The 26,511-nt window shown below is 38.6% G+C and overlaps 1 protein-coding gene and 1 long non-coding RNA gene across 10 annotated transcripts in view; one reads left to right on the forward strand and one right to left on the reverse strand.

The window, feature by feature from the left end:
- The window catches only part of LOC116046942 (teneurin-3), a 293,082-nt gene extending 284,183 nt beyond the window's left edge, over positions 1-8,899 (reverse strand). For 8 of the 9 annotated variants that reach the window (XM_031295419.2, XM_031295418.2, XM_031295417.2 and 5 more), the window contains exons 1-3: positions 8,697-8,899; positions 3,621-3,741; positions 1,874-1,944 (exon numbers count right to left, since the gene is read on the reverse strand). In XM_031295419.2, the coding sequence (XP_031151279.1) occupies positions 1,874-1,944; positions 3,621-3,741; positions 8,697-8,799 (295 nt within the window). In that variant the 5' untranslated portion in view covers positions 8,800-8,899. The remainder of the gene's footprint in view (positions 1-1,873; positions 1,945-3,620; positions 3,742-8,696) is intronic. The other variant, XM_036000174.1, reaches the window with a different exon arrangement.
- Positions 8,900-9,191: 292 nt separating this feature from the next.
- Positions 9,192-16,089, forward strand: LOC118494920. The gene is made up of 3 exons (XR_004897128.1): positions 9,192-9,201; positions 13,338-13,343; positions 15,999-16,089. It is a non-coding gene; the product is annotated as an uncharacterized LOC118494920 (long non-coding RNA).
- Positions 16,090-26,511: the final 10,422 nt, after the last annotated feature.

Genomic DNA, 26,511 nt, shown 5'->3' on the forward strand with positions numbered 1-26,511 from the left:
CAGATTACCAGAGTGTTAGGCCTGCAGACTATTCAGATATAAACTGTGAACGTACCGTAGTGCAACTCACATTAGGATGCACATCTTTAATATAATGAATCATTTGTATAAAATACACGTAGATTCTCTTATACCAGTTCCTCAGATTTAAATGATATAAAATAACATGTATTTAAATGAATACATCTTACTGTAGACAAAAAAATGATTCAAGGCCCAAAATTATGTAATTATGTATCATTAAAGAGAAATACAAAACCAAGGCCATGACAAAAAAAAAAAATCAGAAATTTAGTATTAAATCTTTAAAAGGGCAACATTTCAGCAATACAAAAAGACTGAGTCATCCCACACTTTGGACTACTGGACGGTTATAAGGTTTGTGAGGAACCAGTAATCAGCCAGTTAACTCAACAACAGTGATTTCAAGATGAGTGCCATGATGAGTCTCTGATTAACGACACAGAATTAGCCAAATTAACATAACACTGGTTATTAATGGAGAGGCCTTAATCTAAACAGATATGTGGTTTTACAGTATGGCAGCCAAAATATGCATTCATAAACATTATTCAAGTCCATGTGTGAAAATTGATGATTGAGTGATGATTTTAAATAAGTTAAAAAAAAAAACAAAAAAAACCTGCAAAGCCAAGACATGAATTGAAAACAAAAAAAAAAATGATGGTCATGGCAAAATTGCCTAAAAAATCTGATCTGCTTTAAAATGCCTGTCAGCATCATATACTAATATTAAAATGTATTTTTTTTTTCTAATTGCCCATGGAATTTTTTTTGGAACAGTTGACAGTTCACTTTTTTATATTGGAAACATGCAGACTGGGTAAAGTATTTCATGAGTGGATTACACATTTAAATGACCTTTTTCATTCAATTTAATAAGTCATCAGGAGTAACTCTTTCACATCAACTGAAAATGGGCCGAAATCAGGTTCAAATAACACGCGTGATAATCCTTTGAAATATAAATGAAAAGAAGACAAACAAATCATCTGTAAAATCTCAGTATGTGCCTCTTCATCTTTAATCAGCAAATGAAAAGAGAAATTATAAAAGCTTTCCGTAATTAATGGCACAACAAGAGATAACGAGTGCTTCCGTTCAATTAAAAGTTATATTAATTTTAAATGAGCTCCAATTAGGCCAGCAGTGAAAACGAAGGAGATAAGATGATTGAGTAATTATGATTTTTTCATTTCTCAAATATTGACGCTGCGTTAATTGGAGCTGGAGAACAATGAACGTGCTCTGTGGTTGAGCTTCTTTTTCCCCTTTTAATGTGCTATGTTTTACCATTTTCTTTATTTCCTTCACACTACTTTGATGTGTCATTATCCTGTAGCCTTCATCATACATATTCTTTATTCATTATTTTAACATTTCTTTCCACTCCCCTGTCCCACCTGCATCCATTCATATGTGGACCATTAATGTGTTAAGTTTTAAAAACACATGCCCAAATACCAAATAATACCAAGGAAAATTAGGATTTACGTTATCACAGGATTGGTCATGCATTAAATCCATGTGTGAGTTAATGACATGTAAATCCTACATTAAAGAAACGGTCAAAAAAAGGAAATCCATAATTGGAAACTGATCTGTGACAAAACAATTCACTCGGTTCAGAACTGAGCATTATCAACATGAGAACATTAAAGTAAAAAAAAAAACAAAAAAAAAAAACAATACAGAAGCAATTAACATGACATTACAGTTAAAAAAAAAAAAAACTAAACAGAAGCAATTAACATGACATTTGGAGAAGCTGAGTCTTGTTGCATTAAGTGTGCGAAGACAGATAACCAAACAGAAGAGGCAAGGGCAACATATGTGTCTGTGCAGCTCTCACCTTGTCTGTTATAATCATCCTGTTCGCGGTGAACCATGTCCTTGTATCCCTTTGTCGTCCCGTACAGCAACCTGTCAGCAGCCGAGGACAAACGTCGTCAGTTGTGTTACTATAATAAAGGAGAGTCCTTCAGAATAAATCCAGTGAAACGCACCGTGCACTGTTGTTTTGTCCTTTTGTTGGGGCTTTTGAGAGCCATAGACCGGTGTTGGTTTGAACATCTTATACATTTACTGGATTATAAATCCAACCTTTAAGGACACCAATTTTCTTTGTGAATGAATAATGTATCGTAAATAAATAAATGTTCTTCCTTGAAATACAGGGAGCATAAGTCAGTACACCCCTATGTTAAATTCCCATAGAGGCAGGCAGATTTTTATTTTTAAAGGCCAGTTATTTCATGAATCCAGGATACTATACATCCTGATAAAGTTCCCTTGGCCTTTGGAATTAAAATAGCCCCACATCATCACATACCTTTCACCATACCTAGAGATTGGCATGGGGTACTTTCCATAAAATCATCTCTCTATCATCTCTTTATCAGGATGCATAGTATCCAGAATACTATGCATCCTGATAAAATTCCCTTGGCCTTTGGAATTAAAATAGCCCCACATCATCACATACCCTTCACCATACCTAGAGATTGGCATGTTTTTATGTTGGTTAGCCTAATAGCTGGTTTGATTTGCATTGAGAAATGATTTTATGGAAAGTACCCCATGCCAATCTCTAGGTATGGTGAAAGGTATGTGATGATGTGGGGCTATTTTATTCCAAAGGCCAAGGGAACTTTATCAGGATGTATAGTATCCTGGATCCATGAAATAACTGGCCTTTAAAAATAAAAATCTGCCTGCCTCTATGGGAATTTAACATAGGGGTGTAATTACTTATGCTCACTGTATTTTAAGGAAGAAAAATTATTTATTCACGATACATTATTCATTCACAAAGAAAATTGGTGTCCTTAAAGGTTGGATTTTTCCTAATTTTTTTAATTAAGGCATTAAGATCAATTTCCAAAAGATGATTTTTTTATTCCTCTTTTTAGTCAAATTTAGCATGGGTGTACTCATTTATGCTGAGCACTGTATATATATATATATATATATATATATTCTTTTTTTTTTTCTTCCAAGAATCCATTGAAGTGGCATACACATTAATTTTGCACTGTGATGCCTGTCTGCTAGTCTGATGTATAAAGCATGTGCTCTACTGAATCAAGGCTGGTTGGTAAAAACCCAGCACTCTGGTCAAATTCATTCAGTGAGTATGAAGCAGTTCAAACTATATTCAAGGAAATGTTATTTTTGCAGGTAGCTCAAGGTGCCTTACATTAATACAAAATAAAAAAAAAAAACACAGGTAGGAAGAATAATTTATTCCACATCTACTGTGTCATATCTAGGCTGCTATTCCAAACTGAATATGCATCTCAACACCAACGCATGCACGCATTAGAATGCATTTAAAGTCCTACTGTAGCTCAGGCAACTAACTTAAACTGTAAATAATCAATATAACCAGGAAGGGTTTTTTTTTTGATCCTCCCTGGTGAACAGAGACTGTAGCTACCAGTTCCTCTCTGGACTTATCAGCAGAGATGTGACTGTACCAAACCCTCTGTAGGTCCAATCGTATTCAGAAATACGTATTTTGGTCTACTCAAGACAAAGATGTTATCCAGTGGGTTTCGACAACGTGCCATTATAATGTGTATAATCCCAGTTCTAACCTGGTCTGGTCTTGGTGCTGGTCGAAGGCCTTGAGTGTTTCGCTGGAGGAGTAGGACTTCTGAGTGGGGACCCGGAGTCCCTGGGGGCCAATAGCACAGTCTTCGCTGTCCCCTGATGAACCTAGCATAGATACACACACACAACACACACACATACACACACACACACACACACACACACATAGGCACAACATCATGCAAACACACTCACAGACACCTAAAAGCCCTACCAAAACATGTTAACACATTTTGCCATTCCTCCAGACTGTGGCTGGACTGAATTGTTTACAATTTTAGCGTCCTAGTACAGATCACTTCTGGGTCACGCAATTTCTTGTCAGTTGAAAATATCAAAATTCAATGAAACGTTTGTAATCCGTTTATTTTCCATTCTTCATTTGAGCACAAAATCGGAAACCATTTTTTTTTTTTCATTTTGGTTTTGGAAACGAGTATTGAGAAAACAAGTCATTTTCTTTGCTTTTTTTGTTTTATTTCTAAAAACGAATGAACGAATGATACACGGATTCAGAAGCCCTGAGAGGTGGAGACAGGTCATTCATGATCAGTTTAGTGTTCATTTGAGTTGAGATTTTATATATATATATATATATATATATATATATATATATATATCAATACAGCTGCATGCTATTATTCACACCCAACACAAATGTGATCTTTCAGTGTCACTAGTCGTGTTTCCATTCAATTGTTAAAGTGCTCATATTATGCTTTTTGGCTTTTTCCTTTTCCTTTATTGTGTTATATATCTTTTTGTGCATGTTATAGGTTTACAAAGTGAAAAAGCCCAAAGTCCACCCCAAAGGGACTTACCATCTCCAACAGAAAACACTGTTCACAAACTGCTCCAAACAGCTCTATTGTAGTCCAGCCTTTACTTCAGAGACAAACGTGGTCACTTTGGAACACACGTTATAATGCTCACCTAGCTGCTAGCGTGGCACGCCCTCATACTCTGCTTCTGACTGGCTAGTAGTCCTTACCTAGGTACTGCTCATGTGCGACTCCCAACAAAGATGGAACAGAAGTGTGATGCCTCACTCTGTAGCTAAAACAGAGAGCTCAACACATATGTACGGCAATGTGCAGTACAACAAAAATATGGTGTTTTTTGAAAATGAAACCATGTAAACCTATTCTGATATAGCCTCTAAACACAATTATGAACCTGAAAATGAGTATAGTATGAGCACTTTAAGCAAATTTTAAGCGAACCCTTGAAATGTCGCTAAAAAGAAATGTGAATTAAGTGCGTTTCCATCAACTGGTTTGGAGCGAATAACCTAGGCTACAGCGTAGTTTGGTATAGATGTAGTTTCACAACTCACCCAGCTACGAGAGAAAATGGAGAGAGGTTTAGTTCAATTGAGCAACTTTTAATTGTTCTTTCATGTTTTCTTTTCAAAGACACATTACGGGAAGACGCCAACAGGAAACGGCTAATCAGTCCTATGAGTTAAATGTTCCATATAGACCTGTTGACCTCTTTTTTCACAAAGGCAAAAACCACCTCAAAGGGAGCATAAACTTGTATTTTCTTCTGTTTCCATCCAGCTTTTCTAATATTACTCTACTCATAACACTTCCAAATAAACAGAGCAGGATATACTATGACATATGGACTTTTTATTTACAGCAGATGATTTATTTGTTGAGGAGGCAGTTTCCCTGGCTGCAAGGAGGTTGATTTTTCTTCTTCATCTGGCCTGAAATCCAAACTCTAAATCTGTGCAGTAAAGCCCTGAAAGCCGATATTGTAGGGCTCCTAGGAATCAGCTACAAAGTTGTAGGTTGCTCTATGGAGGACTGCTTTCTCTGCAGTGGACTAAGTATAGCCTCAGGCCAGCTGGAAAAATCAGCCAGGACCTTTCACATGTGCTGCACAAGGAAGATCAACTTCTGCCTTCTGGGAAGCACAACTAGGTATATTTACGTGTTTTCCTAACACATAAATAACTCGGCTCGCACACGGTCTTCTAAAGTGTGGGAGAATTTTACTCTTAATGCCAACAACAACGTGGTAGTCTGTAGACTTTGTAAAATGCATCCCTGAGTTAGGATAACAGCAGCAAAACACCGTAAGTCCTGCTCACCTTTTTGTCCCTTTCCCTCCCAAGTAGAGTTTAGATTCTCTGCCTGAGCCCGAGCCCGAGCCCGAGCCCGAGCCCGAGCCCGAGCCCGAGCCCGAACGGGCCGGGTCGGACCGATATTTCCTACCACTATCCCCAGGCCGGGGCAAGCAGTGATCAAGCAGTTGTGTTTTTTTAATCATTACTTAGCCTAATTGGGTGGGGAGAAAGCTATGCCTCTCTAGCTTCTCCCGTAGCTCTGGGTATATGTCCTGACCTGCACTGACTTGAGTGTGAGGTAAACTGCGCTAAATCGTGTCTCCCCCATCTGTAGCACTGTCTTCCATAATTGCGCAACCAGGCCAGATTGTTTCAGATATCTCACGAGTCCTTTATAACGTCAGTTTAAAAAATAATCGTTTGGGACAGCCCTAACATAAACTGTGATGGATGTTTACAGCTGAAAGTTGTACTAATATCGGCTTTATTTTCTCTTCTTCATTTACTTTTTAACTATTAAATTAATCGCCAACTATTTTGATAATCGATTCATTGGTTTGAGTAATTATTTAAGAAAAAAAAGTACAAATTCTCTGCAGCTTGTTAAATGTGAATATTTCTCCTCTGTGACAGTAAACTGAATATCTTTGAGTTGTGGACAAAACGAGACATTTGAAGACGTCATCTTGGGCTTTGGGAAACCATGCCATTTTCTGACATTTTATAGACCAACAACTAATTGATTAATCGAGAAAAAAATCGAAAGTTGCAGCCCTATTCTCTTCCAAATTAGTCTGACCTGGGGTGTTAATGTTTATATTACTGATAGCAATGATAGCTAAAACTAAATAAGACCGATGGTTGTATGAAACCAGAATTTTTGTGTGCCACACACTGTAAAAAGTTTTGGCAATACATACTGTACTTAAAGGTATAATATGTAAGATTGTATATATATATATATATATATATATATATATATATATATATGTTATATTTATATGTAAGATATATATTAGACATGTATAGAGTAAAACAAAAATAATCCCTCTCAATCATCACTCATGACCAAAACCAAACAGAATCTGCAGATTAGATGGAGTTTTATTTTAATTTCTTTTAATTCGTTGAAATTCTGCAGAAAATCCTGTGGAATTCTGTGGCCGCAGATTCGGTATGACCCTGCTTATGACCCACTAGGAGTGCGTGGCGGTGTCTGTATCTGTAGAGACCCTGCCCTCAGCCAGGATTTTCTCTTTTCTTCTTATTTTGCTGAGTGCGGGACATTTATAGGCGATAGCATAGAGCCTTTGTGCCCCAAGTGGGTGAAACCTCCAGCCAATCACAGTGTGCACACTGCAGCTCCTTCTTTTTTCCAACCGCTGCTTCGCCCCTCAGTGTCTCACATCGACGCACAAGTTTAACTGACACAGACACACAGAAACAGACAGTATGAAGCTTTGCATTCACACCAAAATCTGCAATGTGGCACCTTCCTGCAACAACCTTCTCTCTCTCGCTCGTTGAGGAGCCCACAAAAGATACATATTATACCTTTAAGGTTCATAGGTAGAGAGGGAATATATATGTATATATACAGTATATAATCACCTTTATTTAGGGGGGATATTAAGGGGGGAGACTCATTGAAAGCAATGCTCTGTTTTTCAGGAAAGCCCTGGTCACATTCACACTGGAGACCTGTCCAGTACAACCACAGTCTGATCTCTGGCTGAGCGGTTGTGAGCAGTTTGGGTTAAGGGCCTTGCTCAAGGGCACCTCAGTGGTGGCTGTTTCTCATACCCAGACTGATCCTGCCGGCCCGGGGGATGGAACCGAGGTCACAAGCTCTCTAACCTTTAGGCCACCACTGCCCCTTTGGTCTTTAATTAATAATGTGATCTTCTCTTCACCTTTGATATAATAAAAATGCACTTCGACAAACACCTGGTTTGTCAACAGGGGGCTCTCACGATAAACATAGCAGCAGTAGTCAGATATATTGTATTCTACCAGAAAGCCTAATTATACATTTATACATATCTGATGAGCCATACATTTAAGGCAGCAAAGGATCTCTGAATGCAAAATGACGTAATTACACAACGTGAACATCATCGAAAAGCTGCAAACCCCGCGATGAAACCATGATGAAACTTTTGCAAGTTCCTGCAATTTTTATTATTTATAATTATTATATTATACATAATTATATTCATAAATATCCCGCATATTCCATCACATTTTTTAAGAAAACATGCCGCATAATCAAGGATTTTTGCCCGCAACAATCACAAAAAAACTCCGCATTTTTCTGGAAGGACTGGTCAGATACGATGCAATAAGCACCCCTCAGCGTGTGTGTGGGATGCAGCGGGCAGCGCAGCAGCTCTAAGGGGCGTGAAGATGACGTAGTATTTAGAGCGAGAACGGTAGCGAGTAGTATTTAAGTCCAAAATTCTGCGTAAGGAGGTTGGTTGGGGTAGTGGATGGGTCAAACAACACAGGACTTTCACCCAGGAGACCGGGGTTTACGTCCCATTCTTGTCCCGCGTGTCACAGAAACGTTCATTTTATAACCCCAGCCACCATCTTTTCCTGAACCCAACTGTTTCGTTCTTTTTTTTTCTAAACGCAGTTGGGTTTAGTAAAAAAAAGAACAAAACAGTCCCGTAAACTTACCTTTTATATGCCCACCCACGATCTTTCCCTAAACCTAACTGCGTCAAAAGTGATGACAATAGTCCCTACCCAGCGCGTTTAGATAAAGCGCGTTTATATATGACGCTAAAGGAGACTTTTTGCGTCAATATCAACCCCAAAGGCACCTGACCAAGCATCCGTACTTTACGCGATGGGAGTGAGAATGTGTCGTGACTTAGCCACTGATAGACTCAACTGAAAAATGAATAAAGAAACAGATAATTGAGAAAAAAGAAAATTAATGCCTCTATGAATAATTGAGCTAACTGAGCTATCTCACCAGTATACGGTCCCTCCTTGTCCCTGCGGTTCTTGGTGAGTGAACAGTATGGACGTCGCTCTTTCACTTCCATAGTGCTTCTGCTTGTGCTGCTGGCAAACATACAGGCATGCTGCTGTACAGCTTCATAGACAGAAAGACAGACAGGCAGAGCGAGAGAGAGAGCAAGAGATAAAAGAAAGAAAGACAGAGAGAGATATGAGATGAAGACAGAGAGACAAAGTCTGGGCTGTTGGGCTCCACCTGCAAACACACACACACACACAGACAGACAAAAAGGAGTCAAATTAAAAACTCTGCATGGATATCAAAGAGACATAATGCTCATAAAAAGGTTCACACAAATAGTTAAGATGCTGAGAGGCTGATTCACATTTCGAGTCAGGTAAGATAGAAACATTGATTTGCAGGTTTGTTTGATCAGACATCTTGTTGTCCGTCTTTATTCATTTGGTTCAGCAATGTTTTTCCTGTAAATGGATTCTTCATTCATACATTCAATGTAGTTTCCCAGTCTACTGAATAGCAAAGCATTGCATTCGTATGGAGGTCACAGAGCTACGGTCATGCCCTTTAACACATGTACCTGCATGCATAGCTGCTCTGACATCTGTTTCATCACAGCGTGCCAGAACACTGCTCTCCTTATGAATGTAAATTAATAGTCACCTCACTGTAACACTTGACAATAACCTGTTTCATCCTCCACTTGTCACTGTCACTCTCCTCAGGGGAATTCCTCTCACCAGCGCTGTTCCAAAACTTAAAGGGTAATTTCGGTATTTTTCAACCTGGACCGTATTTTCTAGGGGTGGGGGAAAAAATGGATACAGCATAGTATCGCGATATTTTCCATGGCAATGCTGTATTGATACACAGACGCCAAGTATCGATCTCTTATTATATATGTGTTGGTCAGATTGTCTGCTTGATAATCCCATTTTGCAGCAACAAAATTGAAGTGAGATGAACAAATTGGAGAACTTTACAAACAGTTTCCTTTTGTGGACATCTTTTGAAATTGGGAAAAATTTGAAGTTGGAAAAAAGGTAATAAATTGCGATGTGTAGCAAAATATTGCAATATGTTTAAAATCGCAATAATATCGTATCTAGTGCTGTCAGTTAAATGCGTTATTAACAGCGTTAACGCAAAGCCATTTTAACGGCAGAATTTTTTTTATCGCAAGATTAACGTTCTTTTTGGCCTAGCAAACTTTGTAGTTTTTTTCACATGCTGTTGCAACAACTAGTAACGTTAGAAAAACTACAACACCACACCGGATCTAGCTAGACCGGAAACAAAATAAAGAGTAGTAGGCTAACATTACCTTTTGAGTGGATGGAGAGCGCGAGACGCCGAAATGGATGCCAATAAGATTCTGAATGGAAAGTTTACTTTTAAAAAGTTGCCAAATGGTTCCATTGGCAAGACCAAAGTGATCTGTGTGTTTTGTCGTTGTGAACTGAACTATCATCGCAGCACGTCCAGTCTGAAATACCACTTGATGGCCAAGCACACAGCTGATGCCAATTCTCGCCCCCTCGTCAAAGCCAGGAGACAAAAGCACAAAGCCAGGCCGATCCATTTTTCCATGTTGATAAGAGCATCAAAATGAGAAAAAATAATGGGACAAAAAGAAATCAAGGGACATTTAGAATAGATAAAAATGTGTGATTAATTGCGAGTTAACTATTACATTAATGCGATTAATGGTGATTAAATATTTTAATCGTTTGACAGCACTAATCGTATCGTGACATAAGTATCGTGATGATATCGTATCTCGAGGCCTCTGGTGATTCCCACCCCTACTATTTTCCCATGCATTGGTCTACATGACCAATAAACATAAATCTCTGAAACTACACTAAAAGGCTCAGATTGTTATTCTAAGTGTCTGACAACATTATGGAAATGATCCCTACAGAGAAAGACCTTTTTGTTAAAGAGTAAAATCCTTTTTATCTAACCAGAAACAGCTCCAGAATTGCCAGCGCCAAACTTACCAGACTCCATTTAAATAAACTATACAGTACTTCTGGCGTGTATAGAGCCAGCCTGTTTCCACATGTAAATGGGGCAATTAAGGGTTTATTTCAGACAAACCAGAGTGGTGATTGTTGGAACAGTGGAAAGATGAACCAAGACACGCTTTTGAAATGTTTTGTTGTTCAATTTCTGTCGTCTTTAAATGAAGTGTGTTAAAAAATAAAAATAATTAAAAAAGAGTCTGGAGGGTTTTAAACAAAAAGGATCCTAGCCTTTAACAAAAAGCTCTATCTTTATAGGGATCATTTCCATAATGTTGTCAGACACTTAGAATAATAATCTGAGCCTGTCAGCGGCAAAAACAGCACTTTTAATGGATGTAAATTGAAGGTGCACAATTGCCCAATATCTTACATTATAGCTTGTTTCAATGCTGCCAGCTGCAGTGGTCTTGCTAAATACTGGACCAATTTTAAAGATTGTTGTTCCCATCAGTCACTTAGACACAAAAACATGGGAAAATAGGGTCTAGTTAAAGAAATCTATATTATGCAATCTTATCTTTGCATAACCGAAACAGTAGAGCAGGTGGTGCTGTGTACCATGGCTATAGTAGGACTGTAATGATGCAGGCATCTCACGGTTGTGTATAATTCGTGACCAAGCTTAAAGGCTAACAAATTGTTCCTTTTAAAATGCACAAAAACAGTTTCCAGTTCCACAGTTTGTTTTCTTACACATGCATTTGTCATACATAAAATCCACTTTGTAAGGATATCAACATCCCTTTATTTAACAAGCATATCCTTCTCCACCTGTAACTAAGGGGAAAATGGAAAGCTGAGAATGAACTCAGGGCAAAGCTGATTGTTCTTGAAGTCTCCAAGAGGTTTGTTTGTTGTTCTCAAAACTATGTTTTCCATCTTCAGAGAAAAAAACAACTTTGATATGTGAATGCATTTAACTCGATTGTGCCATCTGGCATTTAATGTATGTTAACAAAAACAGTGGAGTGGAGCAGCAGCACATTCATCTTCCCATATTCCCTTTAGTTGCATTATACAACACAGAGCAGTACAGAGCAGTAGCCTGAATGCATATTAAGGCAATGCAAATTGGTGAAAAGAGGCAAACAGATGCACGTCTTAATTAATCAATACATTTAAGTAATCTATTAAAGTGCCCATATTATGAAAAAATCACTTTTTCTGGGATTTGGGGTGTTATGTTGTGTCTCTGGTGCTTCCACACACATACAAACTTTGAAAAAAATCCACCCATGCTGTTTAGAGTGAGATACGGTTTCTGAATGTGTCCTGCCTTCAGTCTCTGGGTGAGCTGTTCAAAATCGGCACGGCTTATGACGTCACAAGCCGAAACAAGCAGGCAAACCGCAACCATTAGCTCGTTAGCATGCTAACGCTAATGCTAACGCTAGCATGCTACCTTGTTCTCAATAGCAAAGCACTGCTACAACACACACAAGTTCACCATAATCTACAAAAGAACTACTTCCATGTGCGCCCTCATTTAGAAGTCTCCCAGCTAATCCTGCCTTGTAACTGACCGAAGTTGTAGAAACAGCCTTTCTTTTACTGTCTATGGAGCTAGCTAGCTGACATGATCTACATCTGAGCTACTGAGCATGTGCAGTGCAATCAAAGATAGTACAGAAGAAGAAGAAGAAAAGAGGTCTCACTCTGTAGCTAAAACAGAGACCAGCTGAAAAGAGGATCTGCAGCAGTGAGAGAGAGCGGTGCAGTACAACAAAAATATGGTGTTTTTTGAAAATTAAACCATGTAAACCTATTCTGGTACAACCTTAAAATACAATTATGAACCTGAAAATGAGCATAATATGGCTGCTTTAAGTAAAATGCTGTTTTGAGAAGGTTCTGTTTTTCTCGATTTTATATCACAGTTAATTTAATATCTTTGGGTTAGTCCGACGAGACGAACATTTTGAAAACGTCACCTTGGGCTCTACAAAACTGGGATGGGAACTGTTCAGGATTTATAGATTTACAAATTTTAGCCAAAAGACATAAAGAGCAAAAACATTTCAACTATCAAATTCATGCAAATGTATTATAAAATTCACTTCCATTCGTATCTGCATACAGCTAACATGTTGTACTGGAACGTGTAATGCAGAACTTGGGTGCATGGCTCCTAGTCAAGTGTTGAGGGGATGATTTATTGGTATTCAATAGGAGTATACATATGTATATAAACTTACATTAGTCCATGACTTTAGCCTGACAAAGAAAAATCTTTAAGTTAGCTTTAAATTATGATAGCATAGCCTTCATGCAGAATTGCTTATTGTCGGTTTATGAATGGCCCTCTTGCCAGGCCTGCTGGTTTTTGTGCTGCTCTTTATGCTGAGTTATAAGTAATGAGGTAGAATAGATCCTGCGATGGGACAGTAAGCTGATGGGATGGATCTACAGGACGTCAGCATTTCTTTGAGTCATGTGTGCCTCTTTGGATACACATAGAGTCAAATAGAATGCTGCTGTCACTGGGGAGTTTTACAGTAAGAGCTTAACATGAGCCTTGGTACGAAGGACAGTATATCACCTGGAAGCAGCAAATAAATCAGTGCTGGCTTTCAAAATGGGTCTACAGTAGCTTTCATTCTTTGAGAGATAGGTGGACAGAAAAGAGCTGTTATTCTATTGTGTGTGACCACACAGAAACCCAAATGTTGTAGGAGAAAAAGACGTAGACACGATGTAGGCAAGAGACGAGAGGGATTCATAACACAATAAAATGTGTGGCAATATTATTTTTGACTTTCTTGAAACAATACCTTATTCAGACACAGACAAGAAAGGTAAAAGGAACCAAATGGATCTCAGCGAAAATTCTGGCAGGAAGACTTCTAAACTTAATCACATTTCTCTGTCTTCTAAAACTGAACAGATGTTAGAGGTGCTCACTTTTATCTAACCAATCAGAAGAGGCCTTGAATTTCTCAAGCCAATCACAGCACGACAAACATGTTTTAAACCTGTCTCTCTCTGCTGCTCAGTTGTCATTTCAGGCTAAGAATACAACCCTCCTCCTCTCCTTGCTCCTCCGGCCTTCATCCTGCACGGCTCCTGTTTCCTCCTCCGACAAGACTGCGTTGGCTCCTCGGTTCGATATTCGGGTTCCTCACACCACACTTCTGGATCAGCTTCTGGCCTTCTAACCCCCTAATTATATATCATTTAATAATGATGGAGTCTAATCTCCAAAGATTGTACATGTCATATCATGCATTCATACAATAAATCTTTGCATATCTGCAACGAAGTCTCTCCTGATTGAAATACAACTGGCTTGAGTGAGAAGAGAGTCAGTTTGCAAGATGAGACACAGAGAGAGGTTGCACAAGGCTGAGAGAGGGAGGGGGAAGTAAAGACAGCCAGTAGTGGTCAGACAGCTTTAGAAACCGTCCACTTAATCTGAGACACTGAGCCTTAAATCCCCTACCTTCTGGACCTGCACGCATGTGTGTTATTAATGTGCATGTTTGTTTGTGTGGTTGTGTCTTGATGCACTTTGCTGCCGGACTACTTGGTTTGTGCATTCTATTCTATTGTGTTTTTTAAACTGAATATTTTAACAATCATAATTACTATCCATGTTCCAAAAAGTGAAGAAAAGGTAGCACATGTCAGCTTCCCAAGTTAAGGAGGACAAAATACTGTCATCCTCCTTAAAATGGGATCCTGAGATGTGCTACCTTTTCTTCATTTCATCAGATTTTGGGTTTAGCACTCCATCAAGAATCTCCATAGTTAAAACACAACCTCCTTTTTTAACTCAGAATTAACATCAGTTTATATAATTGTATCTTTAATGACAGCAAGACAAGAAGTACTTTGCCATCAAAGTCGTTCATAGCTGCTTATTTTTATTCAGAGTAATGTGGATCGATCGGCAGGAGGAAGACCGCACACATAACAACAACATGCAAAGTATAAAGAAATGTGCACCATCGAGCCAGTATGGTGCCAGCTGCTAATGATACACATGATATTCATATATTAACTGCTGATCTGCATTGGGGTGGATAATCATTGTGTGCCGTGCTGTGAGTAAGGGCCGTGTTGGCGGGGGATGGGGGGGGGGCTGTATATATTTATTCTCTCAGAGTTGATGTTAAGTGCATTTTAGTTTCTTCTCACAAACCAAGCCTGAATAGAAAATAACTTTAATTTCATGTATTGATGTATTGAACTCAGCAGTTCTAATATACACATAGATACAATACATATCACGGTTCCAAACTGTACCAAACTGTTACATTTTGTGAATTGTTCCACCTCTCTAATCAATTGTTTTAGTTGGATTTAAATAAAAAGGTTGATGATTGATCGTGAAATCATTTGGATGATGTTTATGTTAAAGATCCCTTTGAATGATTTTAACTAATGATAATGTAGAAAAACAAAAGATTTTCACATTCATTATAGCAGGGCTTAGAGTGTGCTCATAAACATTATTCATTATTTATATATATATATATATCCGAGTGGATGGTGAAAAGAATTCAGATTAAGGACTGGGACTTACTCAATTTCCCTGGGACTCATTTAAATGACCACCCGGGGACTCACTACATTGGAAACCTATCAACATCACTGGTGTGTGTGTGTGTGTGTGTGTGTCTTGATGTGTAACTGAGTGTGAGGATACTGTGTATTTTTGTGCACTGTGTGTACACAAAGTGGCTGGAGTTTTGAAGAGGCATTTTGCTAACAGCTTACCACAGTAGAGCTGTATGCTGCTTCTGTTAATCACTCTGCTATTAATTTTTATGTTCAGTGAACTGCACGGCTTCAAGGGTTCCCAAGAATACACGCATTATGTGCTCGGTGACATCTCTCCCTATTTCTTTTTCAATCTCCTCTATCTCACTCTATCTTTTATTCATATCTCATCTGTCTTTCCTGTTCCCCTCTTTTCACACATCATGACTGACGATTGGAGAGCGGAGAGTCACAAACAGACAGAGAGATGTGTTTAACAGCCTCCCATTCCCTCTGTATTTTACCTCTGCATCTCAAATTCTGTAATGAATGTGTCACCTTGCTCCTGGCTGGAAGACGCAGGATTTTACATAAAACATAAGCTCAGCTCATTGTCTCATGATGGTCTGACAATGTATCAGTAACAACAACAGCCTGTGATGTAACTCTGAGAAGGGTCATTCTGCAAATATACCGTATTTGTCCGAATATAAGACGTTTTTTATTTTCTCCTGAAAATACATCTGAAAAAGTGGGTTTGTCTTATATTTGTGGTCTAGACCAGGGATCTTCAACAGGGGGTCCGGGACCCATAGGGGGTCCTCAGAATCAATGCAGTGGGGCCTTCAAATTATTGTGAATTTTTGTAAGTTTTTTCAAAAATGTACTTTTTTTTGTACTATATTTCACTCAATTGTAAATATTTTGTCGAAATAATTAATAATTTCAGCTTTTTTTTAACAGAAAAATTAGGTATGCTATAATTTCATATAAATAAGGTTTATTGACCATGAATTAAAAAAAAAAAGTGTAAAGCTAGGTAGTGAAGAAATGCGCACAAAAAAGCGCCTAAAAAAGGGTTAATTTTTAACTTTTAGGTGGGAGAACAACAAGTTGCATGGTCGACGGGAAGACAACAGGGTGAAGTGCATTTAATAGATAAAATATGCAGAGCATGTAGGAAAACAACAGATCCACATCTGGTCTAGAGGCTCCTGGCTTTGTGTATTAGCCTCAGCACCTGTTGACTGAATCGTAATTTGTGCACAAATTAGACGCGATGAACACAGCAAGACGTTGAAACACAGGTGCGTAGCAACTTCCTGATATCCAAAAGGACGTGTCCAATGGCTCCCAACAGGTGAGGCAGCCGCTGTGTGCCACTGACACTTGATGGAATAAAAAAAAAAAAACTGTAGCGCTGTAAATTATTTAATCAACTTCTCTCTGTTGAGGAAGCTCTTGTGGAGTGCTCCTCAACTCTGAAGGAGAAGCTCTTGTTTTAGATAGCATCTTAGTTTTTCTAATCAATTGGCCCCTTCTTTTGTCACAGTCTGTACACAACAGCTGTCTCAGCTCTGCCAAAACCACACAGCTCCCCCTGGAGCACACATTTCTTCCTCATTCTTCTTCTGGCTGGTTTACCAAACAGCACATTGTTAGTAATGCCCACTGCTGAAGGGATGTCAGCTGGGTTCAAGTGTGAGAATGCTACAGGTCAGGCCAACTGCTAGCGCTTTTGGGGATGGAATTGTTATTTATTTTGACAAAGGCATGATCATTTTTGCCTTGATGTTAAAGCTTTAGTACTAGGGCTGTCAATCGATTGAAAAATGTAATCTAATTAATTACATACTCTGTGATTAATTAATCGGAATTAATCGCATACATAATTAACGGTGCCTGAACCGATACTTTTTAAGAAAGTAAAAAAAGAAAAGAAAAAAAAAGGGCACTAAACAACAGTTGGTGACATTAAAGAACGGCTTGTTTATTGCTACTATCAGCTCCACACAACTCTCTCTGTATTTCTCAGTATGACTATGTTCAGAAGATTGTGGCAACTTTCCCGCGCAGAAACTCGAGTGAAGATAATTACCTGAAGAGTCCATCATGTTTTTATAATCCTTCTATAATCCGTCCTCCTTGGCTACTAGCAACTGCGCGGAAGAGAGGGGGTGGGAGGTGGGGGGTGGGGAGTTGCTTGTATCATGTGGACGCGCCGACAGTTTGTTGTCATTACTTGGAATTCCTCATGGGGGAGACAGAAACTACTCACTATAGCTTTAAGGCAGCATAGCTCAGAAATCCCTGTAAAGGTACTGTACAACATATGGAACAACTACAACTGCTTAATATTAACATTATCTTCTCTGGTTGACAGTGACATAAAAAAAACATAGTTGAGTTGGGGTTAAGTAGCATTAATATTGAATCTGAATTCAAAATCAATCCACAAATATCTGAATTCTATAAAATCCTTAATTAAATGTATATGTGTTTAGCTTTCAATATTTGCAAGTGAATAAAGGTAACAAAAAAAGATACATTTTCTATGTATGTATGTATGTACTGTATGTTAGATGCTGAGATAGAAACAGTACATTTTTCAGAGGCAGCCTAATTAATGTTCACAACCTGCAGCTACCACCTGAAAATGTGCTGAGAACCACAGGATGTGGAATGCTGATAAATAAAATATCTGACACATGTATCGAAATACTGGAGGTCCTGATTCATAACTGTCATGTTGACAAGCATAAATTATGGATGGTAAATGGACTGCACTTCAATAGCGCTTTTCTACTTAACAGACAAAGCGCTTTACATTTGCGACCTCTTATTCTCCCATTCAAACACACACACACACACACACACACACACACACACACACACACACACGCTCTCATAGGTCATTTGTTCAAGCAGCAAGTACGACTCATATTAACGTTTATAGTGGCGGTGCCCTCTAGTGGCCGTAGTAATTCTGACAGGAGTAAAGCAGGAAGTAAGGTAATGAAGTATAAGACCGCCAAACTCCGCTTAAGGTGACAGATGGGTCAAACAGGACTTTTAACCCAGGAGACCAGGTTTGTGTCCTGTTTGAAAAATCAAAGCAAACGGCAACTTTTCTTTACGAACATCACGTTAAGCATCACATGTGTAACTGGAAGTGAAGTAAAGTCTGATTTGAAACCAAACCACAATGTTTTTTTTTTAAACTTAACTGAGTATTTTTTTAAACCGTGGCTGTTACATTGAAAACCGCAGAATACGTTGTCTGGTTCAGATATGAGGACGGAAAGTGCTCCTGTGGGTCGTATTAGAGGGTAGGAATAAACGACCGATATGGTTTGGAGAACTCCCACGTTTGGAATGAAAATTCTCACTTCTGAAATTGACATGATGCAATGACACTGATCTTGTACTTTTTCAACTGCAACAAGTCACAAATGCTCCACAATGCATTTTATATTCTTTTTTTTTTGTTGCATTGTTTGGCTGTACAGATTTTTCATTAGGCGCCCCTCCTGCAGTTTAAAGCAGTATACTCATTCCAAACACAGTGAGCTCACAACAAATGGACCACAACACACAAGACTAAGTTTTGGCAACACACAGCGATATGTGCAAAGAGAGAAGCAGTACGTTTGATGATAGTGCTTCGATGCAGAAATCTGATTGACAATCAATGTGCTATAAGTGACAGCCACAACTTGGCTGTCAGTTGAGTAACACGCTTGTGTGGCACTGCACATTTGGTCTGACCACAGTCCACTGTTTTCTTACATTTAGTAAATTCATATACAAAGTGAGATATTCCAAGTAAAACTCTGGATGAACAAAAGTAAATGAAAAATAAGTGAGATGCTGACAGCAGACGAGGAATATTAAAGAGAAACAACAGGAGAAATAGAAATAGGGAGAGGAGAGAGAAAGATGAAAAGAGTAAAGGTTCAAAACAAAAGACGAGCTGCATGGACGGAGGACGGAGAGGAGACAAAGTGAAAAGAGAATGATGAGAGGCCATGTAGAGGCCTGGAAGGACAAACGGAGTAAACAGAACAAGAAAAAGTTATTAAATGCAAGAACAGGACAGAAAACCATAGCGCAGGGGAGCATTGGTTTCCTTTCAATAGATGAAATGTACGTTTTCAATAGATTCAATGTAAGCCAGACAAATGCATGTTTTTCCAATTAAAATCAAAGAAACAATCACAAAGCCCAAGTGTCTGCTGAGATGAGGGAGGAGGCGGAGAAAAGAGAGGAGAGGAAGAGAGGAAAAAAAGAAATACTGAGAAGGGAAAAATGAAGAAGAAGAAAAAAAAGAAGGGACTAAAGGAGCAGGGGAGGAGAGGAATGGAAGATAAGGGAAAGCAATGATCAGTTTGCTGTTGTTTTTGGTTAATAAGTGAATTACCAGAGCTTGATCGGGTGCTTCATCAATAATTAAATTGTTAATTAAAAACACTGTGCTTCAATGAACAATGAAGGAGGCTAATAGGGATTAAAGAGTCAGTTAAGAATTCCTCTTTATTTGAGTTTATCAATTAACTTTCAACTGCTGTCAGTTGAAAACCTAACTTCTTTGGATTATTTACTCATCATTCGTTATTTTCTTTGATTTTATTTTATTTTTTTCTAGACATATTCCATTCGTCTCAAAACCATAGAAACACATTAATATGCTCATCATTATTTCAAAGACTCAATTCTCATATTCAAATTACTTCCAAGGAAATGTATATACTAAATAACATATGCATCACAAGGATAAGGTACTATCAATGCTCAACTGCTTGATTGAGTTCTCTTGAGCAGTTATTGTTTTCCATCTAAACTGCAAATAGAGACATAGTTCTGCCTGATCTTCATCTGGGGTGAGGAGATATTTTGTTTATTTGCTATGTTGCCAATTCATTATTTTTACACTGTATGAATGATTTACATTATTTTTTGAATAAAGAAGTTCATTTTACAGAGGCTTTAGAGAGACTTTGTCTCACAAATAGCATTACCATCCATCTATATTTAAAGTTTATACAGTAACAATTGACGGAAAGTATCTGAATTGGGAGTGTGAAAAAAGAGTGTGAAAAATACGTTTTTACTAGTGCTGTCAAACGATTAAAATATTTAATTGCGATTAATCGCATTAATGCCATAGTTAACTCGCAATTAATCACAATTAATCGCACATATTTATCTATTCTAAATCCTTGATTTCTTTTTGTCCTATTATTTTTTCTCATGTTAATGCTTTTATCAACATGGAAAAGTGAATCTGCTTGCTTTGTGCAAATGTTTTTTTTAAGTTTGTTCTTAGTTGTGGTATCCATGTGCTTCTGTCTGAAGCATAGACTGTTAATATTAATATACAGTCTATGGTCTGAAGTCATTCATTGTCGCCTGGCTTTGACGAGGGGGCGGAGAATTGGCATCAGCTGTGTGCTTGGCCATCAAGTGGTATTTCAGACTGGACGTGCTGCAATGATTCACAACGACAAAACACACAGACCACTTTGGTCAATGGAACCATTTGGCAACTTTTTAAAAGTAAACTTTCCATTCAGAATCTTATTTTATTAGCCTACTACTCTTTGGCCGGCTCGCAAGCCCAAACAAGTGTGTGCGGCGTGCCTGTTGTTCTGTTTCCGGTCTAGCTAGATCCGGTGTGGTGTTGTAGTTTTTCTAATGTTACTAGTTGTTGCAACAGCATGTGACAAAAACTACAAAGTTTGCTAGGACAAAAAAACCCGTTAATCTCACGATAAAAAAATTGACGCTGTTAAAATGGGTTTGCGTCAACGCCGTTAATAACGCGTTTAACTGACAGCACTAGTTTTCGCTCATTTTGTTCTTTCCTTTTCCTCACCAGAAAGCAAAAAAAGCCTTAACATGTATAAAATTCAAAAGGTATGAAATTACATTTTTAGCCATAGAAAGAACAGTGTTGAAGACAACAATAAAGTGATCCAATGGTTTGTAAAGAATACTGATGATATATAATATGTGAAGGTACAGTGATATTACATTGATTCCTTTGTTCAATAAGAGAATGCAAGCTAAAGCCCAGAATAAAAGGTGTGGAATTCTGATTAAAAAAAAAAAAAAAAAAAAGATTTAATGATTAATTTACCAGATGAATGTATGTAGAAATAAATGGGTCTAAGTTTGACACACAGCACCTCTCTGTGCTTTTCACTTCTCACTCTATTGTTGACTATAAAGTAGGACAAAAAAGCCATAAAAAAGATGTTACAAATCTTACGTAACTGTAGCCCTGGGTTATTCACTGTGGAAAGACTGCTGTGGAGTACAGAAACATGATTGATACTAACACTTCTAAACTCTCTGTGCTATGCCTTCAATTCATTCTGTGCCTACAGGTAGAAAGGAAGTCCAGGTGGAGAAAGAGAGCTTTCTAGGGAACACTCCAGAGGAGATTTAATTCTACTGAATACAATGAAGCTGAGAAGGTGATGAATGCAAACCAGCAGAGAGAATAGCTTCACATCATCCAGAGGCTCACAACTTCAATTATTTGTTTTTGGTATTCCACACACAGTGGTGGAATATTACTAAGTACTGTACTTAAGTACAAATGTTGAGGTCCTTGTACTTTACTTGAGACTTTTCTTTTCATGCCACTTTCTACTTCAACTCCGCTACATTTCAGAGAGAAATATTATACTTTTTCCTCCACTACATTCATCTGACAGCTTTAGTTACTAGTTACTTTACACATTAATTAGGCTACACATTTCTGCACACAAAACACGCAGTATAAAGAATTCAATGTTTAATTCTAAATTAAACTAGCCAACAATATAATGGCCTACAAGTACAGCTGAAATAATCAGACCATTGAACACTTAGTTAATTGACCGAACTATTTTGATTGTTTCCAGTTTCTAAAATGCAAGGATTTGTCTGCATTGATTACGTTTACTTTTAAGTACATTTTTCTGATGATACTTACATAGTTTTGCTTCAGTAACATCTTCAATGCAGGACCTTTACTTGTAATAGAGTATTTTTACATTGTGGTATCATTACTTCTACTTAAAGTGCCCATATTATGAAAAAAATCACTTTTTCTGGGATTTGGGGTGTTATTTTGTGTCTCTGGTGCTTCCACACGCATACAAACTTTGAAAAAAAACATCCATGCCGAGTGAGATACGGTTTCTGAATGTGTCCTGCCTTCAGTCTCCGGGTGAGCTGGTCAAAATCGGCAGGACTTTCTACGTCACTAGCCGAAACATATGGTGTGTGCTAACCACTTTCGCTAATACCACATCAGCTAGCTGTTTCTCTAACTTCAGTAGTACGAGGCAGGATTAGCCGGGAGACTTCTTCTAAACAAGGCCACACTTCCAACTTTGCGTGGAATACCTGCAGAACAGGGACATGTAAGTAGTTCTATAGTGTTGTAGCAGTGCTTTGCCATTGAGAACGAGGTGGCTAACCGCTAGCAGTGCTAGCTTCTAGCTAGTAGTCCTTACCTAGCTACTGCGCATGTGCCTCACTCTGTAACTAAAACAGAGAGCTGAACACAGGGTGAAAAGAGGAGCTGCAGCAATGTGCAGTACAACAAAAATATGGTGTTTTTTGAAAGTGAAACCATGTAAACCTATTCTGGTACAACCTCTAAATACAATTATGAACCTGAAAATGAGCATAGTATGGCCACTTTAAGTAAAGGATCTGAATACTTCTTCGGCCACTCACACATTACTGAACATTAAACACTTTGTTGCCAATCATTCACACTGATTTACTGATATCAGTACACACAAGAACAATTTGAGCAAAAGAGAGCAACATGAGGCATTGCATGCATGCTGTATAAAACATGAATACACTGAGTTTGCCTTTGACTGTGGACCATGGCTTTTAATATGAAACGAAAACAGGAAGTGTTGAGGTTTAAAATAAATATACTTTTTCATGTCTATGACATATTCTACAGATATAGACAATAAAACTGTAGTGAACGGTGTTATATTGCTGGTATGATAATCAATATGATAATAATGTAATAATAGATTATTTTCACTGTCAGTTTTGTGGGTCTAGGAGTAAAACATGCTGAAAGGGTTTTTTTTACCTGGACCCTATTTTTCCATGCGTTGGTGTCTAACTGACTAAACGTGAAGAAAAATCTTTGAAATTGGTCCAGTATTGAGCAAGAACGCTGTAACCGGCAGCTGCAAACCGGGCTGTAATGTAGTGCTAGAGGGCAAATGCGCACTGTCAATGTCCGTCCACTAAAAGTGCTTGTTTTTGCCACTGACAGGCTCAGATTATTATTCTAAGGGTCTGACAACATTATGAAAATGATCATTAGAGAGATAGACCTTTTTGTTAAAGTTTAAAATCCTTTTTGTTTAACATGAAACAGCTCCGAGATCGCCATCACCAAAACTCACCAGACTCCATTTAAATAATAAGTACTTTTAACGTGTATAGAGCCAGCATATTGTCAAATAAATGGGTGAATTAAGGGTTTATTTCAACCAAACCAGAGTGATGATTGCTGGAACAGTGGAAAGATGAACCAAGACACACTTTTAAACTGTTAAACTAAAAGGATCTTACTCTTTAACTAAAAGGTCTATCTCTGTAGGGATCCTTTCATAATGTTGTCAGACACTTAGAATAATAATCTGAGCCTGTCAGGGGCAAAAACAGCACTTTTAGTGGACGGACATTGATGGTGCACAATTGCCTGTTATCGTTACCTTGCAGCTTGTTTCGTTTAGCTGAAAACTGGACCAATTTCAAAGATGGCTGTTCCCATCAGTCACTTAGATACAAAAACATAGGGAAATAGGGTCCAGGTTGAAAAATACAGCAGTTACTCTTTAATATGTGTGATAATGACAATGTTAAATGGAGATGAATTTCCTTCTAAGTGTGGCATAATCTGAAACCTTCAGTGTACATCATCATAAATTAAGCAGTGTAAAACTATTAAACCTGTTAAAGTTGAAAGGGTCTGATTGTGCCCTTAAGCTATGAATACATTTTGGCAAATTTTCACTATTTCTCTCCCAATTTGGAATGTCCATTTTCCCTACACTACACCCCCAACACTAACTCTGTAACTGTGTCTAACTCTACTGTAGACGTGGGGAGAGCAGCAGTCAGATGTGCTGCTGTATCTTTGCAACACACAGTGTCACCTGCCAGCAATGAGCTTCCCCAGAACGACAACTCAAACCAGATGTAGCGCTACCAGGATTTGGTCCCCGGGTCTCTGCAGTAGTGGGTGAGGATATTTCCCCAGTGATGACCATGTGCTCCTTCCACACTATTGTTTTCAGTAGATGACCCACAATGTTGTCACCAGATGATTGCTAATCATCACTTGTGGTTAGGCTTCTTACAATGATCCTGTCACTTGGAACTGGCAACAGCCTCAAGCTATGTGTGTCCGTTTGTATGTCAAAGAGTAAAGCTGTCTCATCGCGGTCACCCTTTAAACAGCTCTAGGGAATACACACACACACACACACACACACACACACACACACACATATTCACACACACAATGTCACTGTCCATCTAAGAGGCCTTTGGGCAATACTTGTCCCCTATTCCTTGTTGTGACCATTCACACGCACGCGCACACGCACGCATGCACACAGCACGCCTTTTAAATCCAGTGAACATGCAGTGATGAAAAAATGAAAGACAGAGGAGACTGACAGATTGATTGACAGATACTACACCTTACCACCCTACTGCAGCTTTGAGTTTGACCATTTCAGCCCCCAACAGCCAACTACAAAACATACCAACTATTGAGCATCTCCCACATAATTCTAGTCTTGTCAAAGTGAAAACAGCATTAAGCCAATCACGGGGCTCTACAGTTCTGTGTTTCAAGTCTCATGTCAGAAATACCAGTAATATAAATAGATAGCCTTTATTGGCATGCAACCAAATTAAGAGCGATAAGTGCAATAAGAGACAGGAAAAATATTACAAAGACAAAAACAACTTGAGCAAACACAGGTTCATGATTTACTGTGGAGACAGACACTCTTAGTTCTATTTTCCTCCTCAGAATTGCATTCATCACCAACATGCAGCAGTAAATACTATGCAGCAGTAAATGTTGCAGCGAGACAAAACCTAAGGTTTATTTATTTTTAGATGAGCCTGTCGTGCATGCAGGCTGCAGAGTGTGTTTACCCCCGCGAGCACCAGCGGCCCTCGTCCCATCATGTTGCTTTTTCATACTGTATGTCAGCGGACTAATTTGCCTAATCTTCACAGGTCTTTAGACCACGGTGGAAACACAGGTAACAATGGGCCGAGTTACCCAAATAGTTCTAGTTTTGTCCCGGAAACTTTGGGTCGAAATGCAGCTTTTGACTCCATTGTGCCGATCAATCAGCTGATTCATTTCCCCAAAACAAGCTTGATGTTGCTGCCCCTGCAGTTTTAATGCACATGGGTGTGTGTGTGTGTGTGTGTGTGTGTGTGTGTGTATTGAGTAAAAACTCAGATTAGATGAACTACTCAAATAACTGAAAGGAGTACACATTTCGAAGAAGAAAAGTCATCTTTAAAACAGAGCAATTTAAAAGTTGCGCAAGGAAACGATGCCAGTGGGACTTAAGTTTCACTTTCCAATATTAACATCGGTGCACCAAGAGAGCAGAGAAGAAATAAAATGGGGTGATTACTTTTAAAATCTATGAACGCTAACATTTCACTTGCACTTTTATAGTTTGTTCAAATGAACACCGCTTTTCAATGCACCAGCTGGTAAATGTCAGTTAAGACTGTATTGTTCTCCTGTGGAAGAGCCAATTTTGCCAAGTCTACCAAAGGAAAAGCAGCCAAAGTTTGCATCCCTTGGTCATGTAGATGGTAAGTATCAACCCATTTGTCATGCCACTGTCACTGTGAACATTAATGGGACATCTTGTATGACTAAAGCATTTCCTCCCTTAGCCAATCGAGGAGCTCCCCTAACTGAACAACAGAGAGAAAGCAGGGCCACGTTGAGCGTAGCAACACGTTTCTTTAAACTGAAACGGGGGTGCGTTGAACACCCTATTGTGTGCGCAGGCGCTCTGCCTTTTTATTACCACGAGTTTACAGACACGTCTATGCTGTGACACAGCCAGTAAACCAGAGACAACCACCAAACGAGAGAAAACATATCTCAAAGCCGTGTCACACCGTTTTACACCATTCCAAGGAAACGTCGCTCAACCAGGAAACCGTAGCTTGAACGTGACCCCTGTATTTCTAAAACTCTATCTGCTATGTTC

Source organism: Sander lucioperca, chromosome 4 (genome assembly GCF_008315115.2).
Source record: "Sander lucioperca isolate FBNREF2018 chromosome 4, SLUC_FBN_1.2, whole genome shotgun sequence".
NCBI lineage: Eukaryota > Metazoa > Chordata > Actinopteri > Perciformes > Percidae > Sander > Sander lucioperca.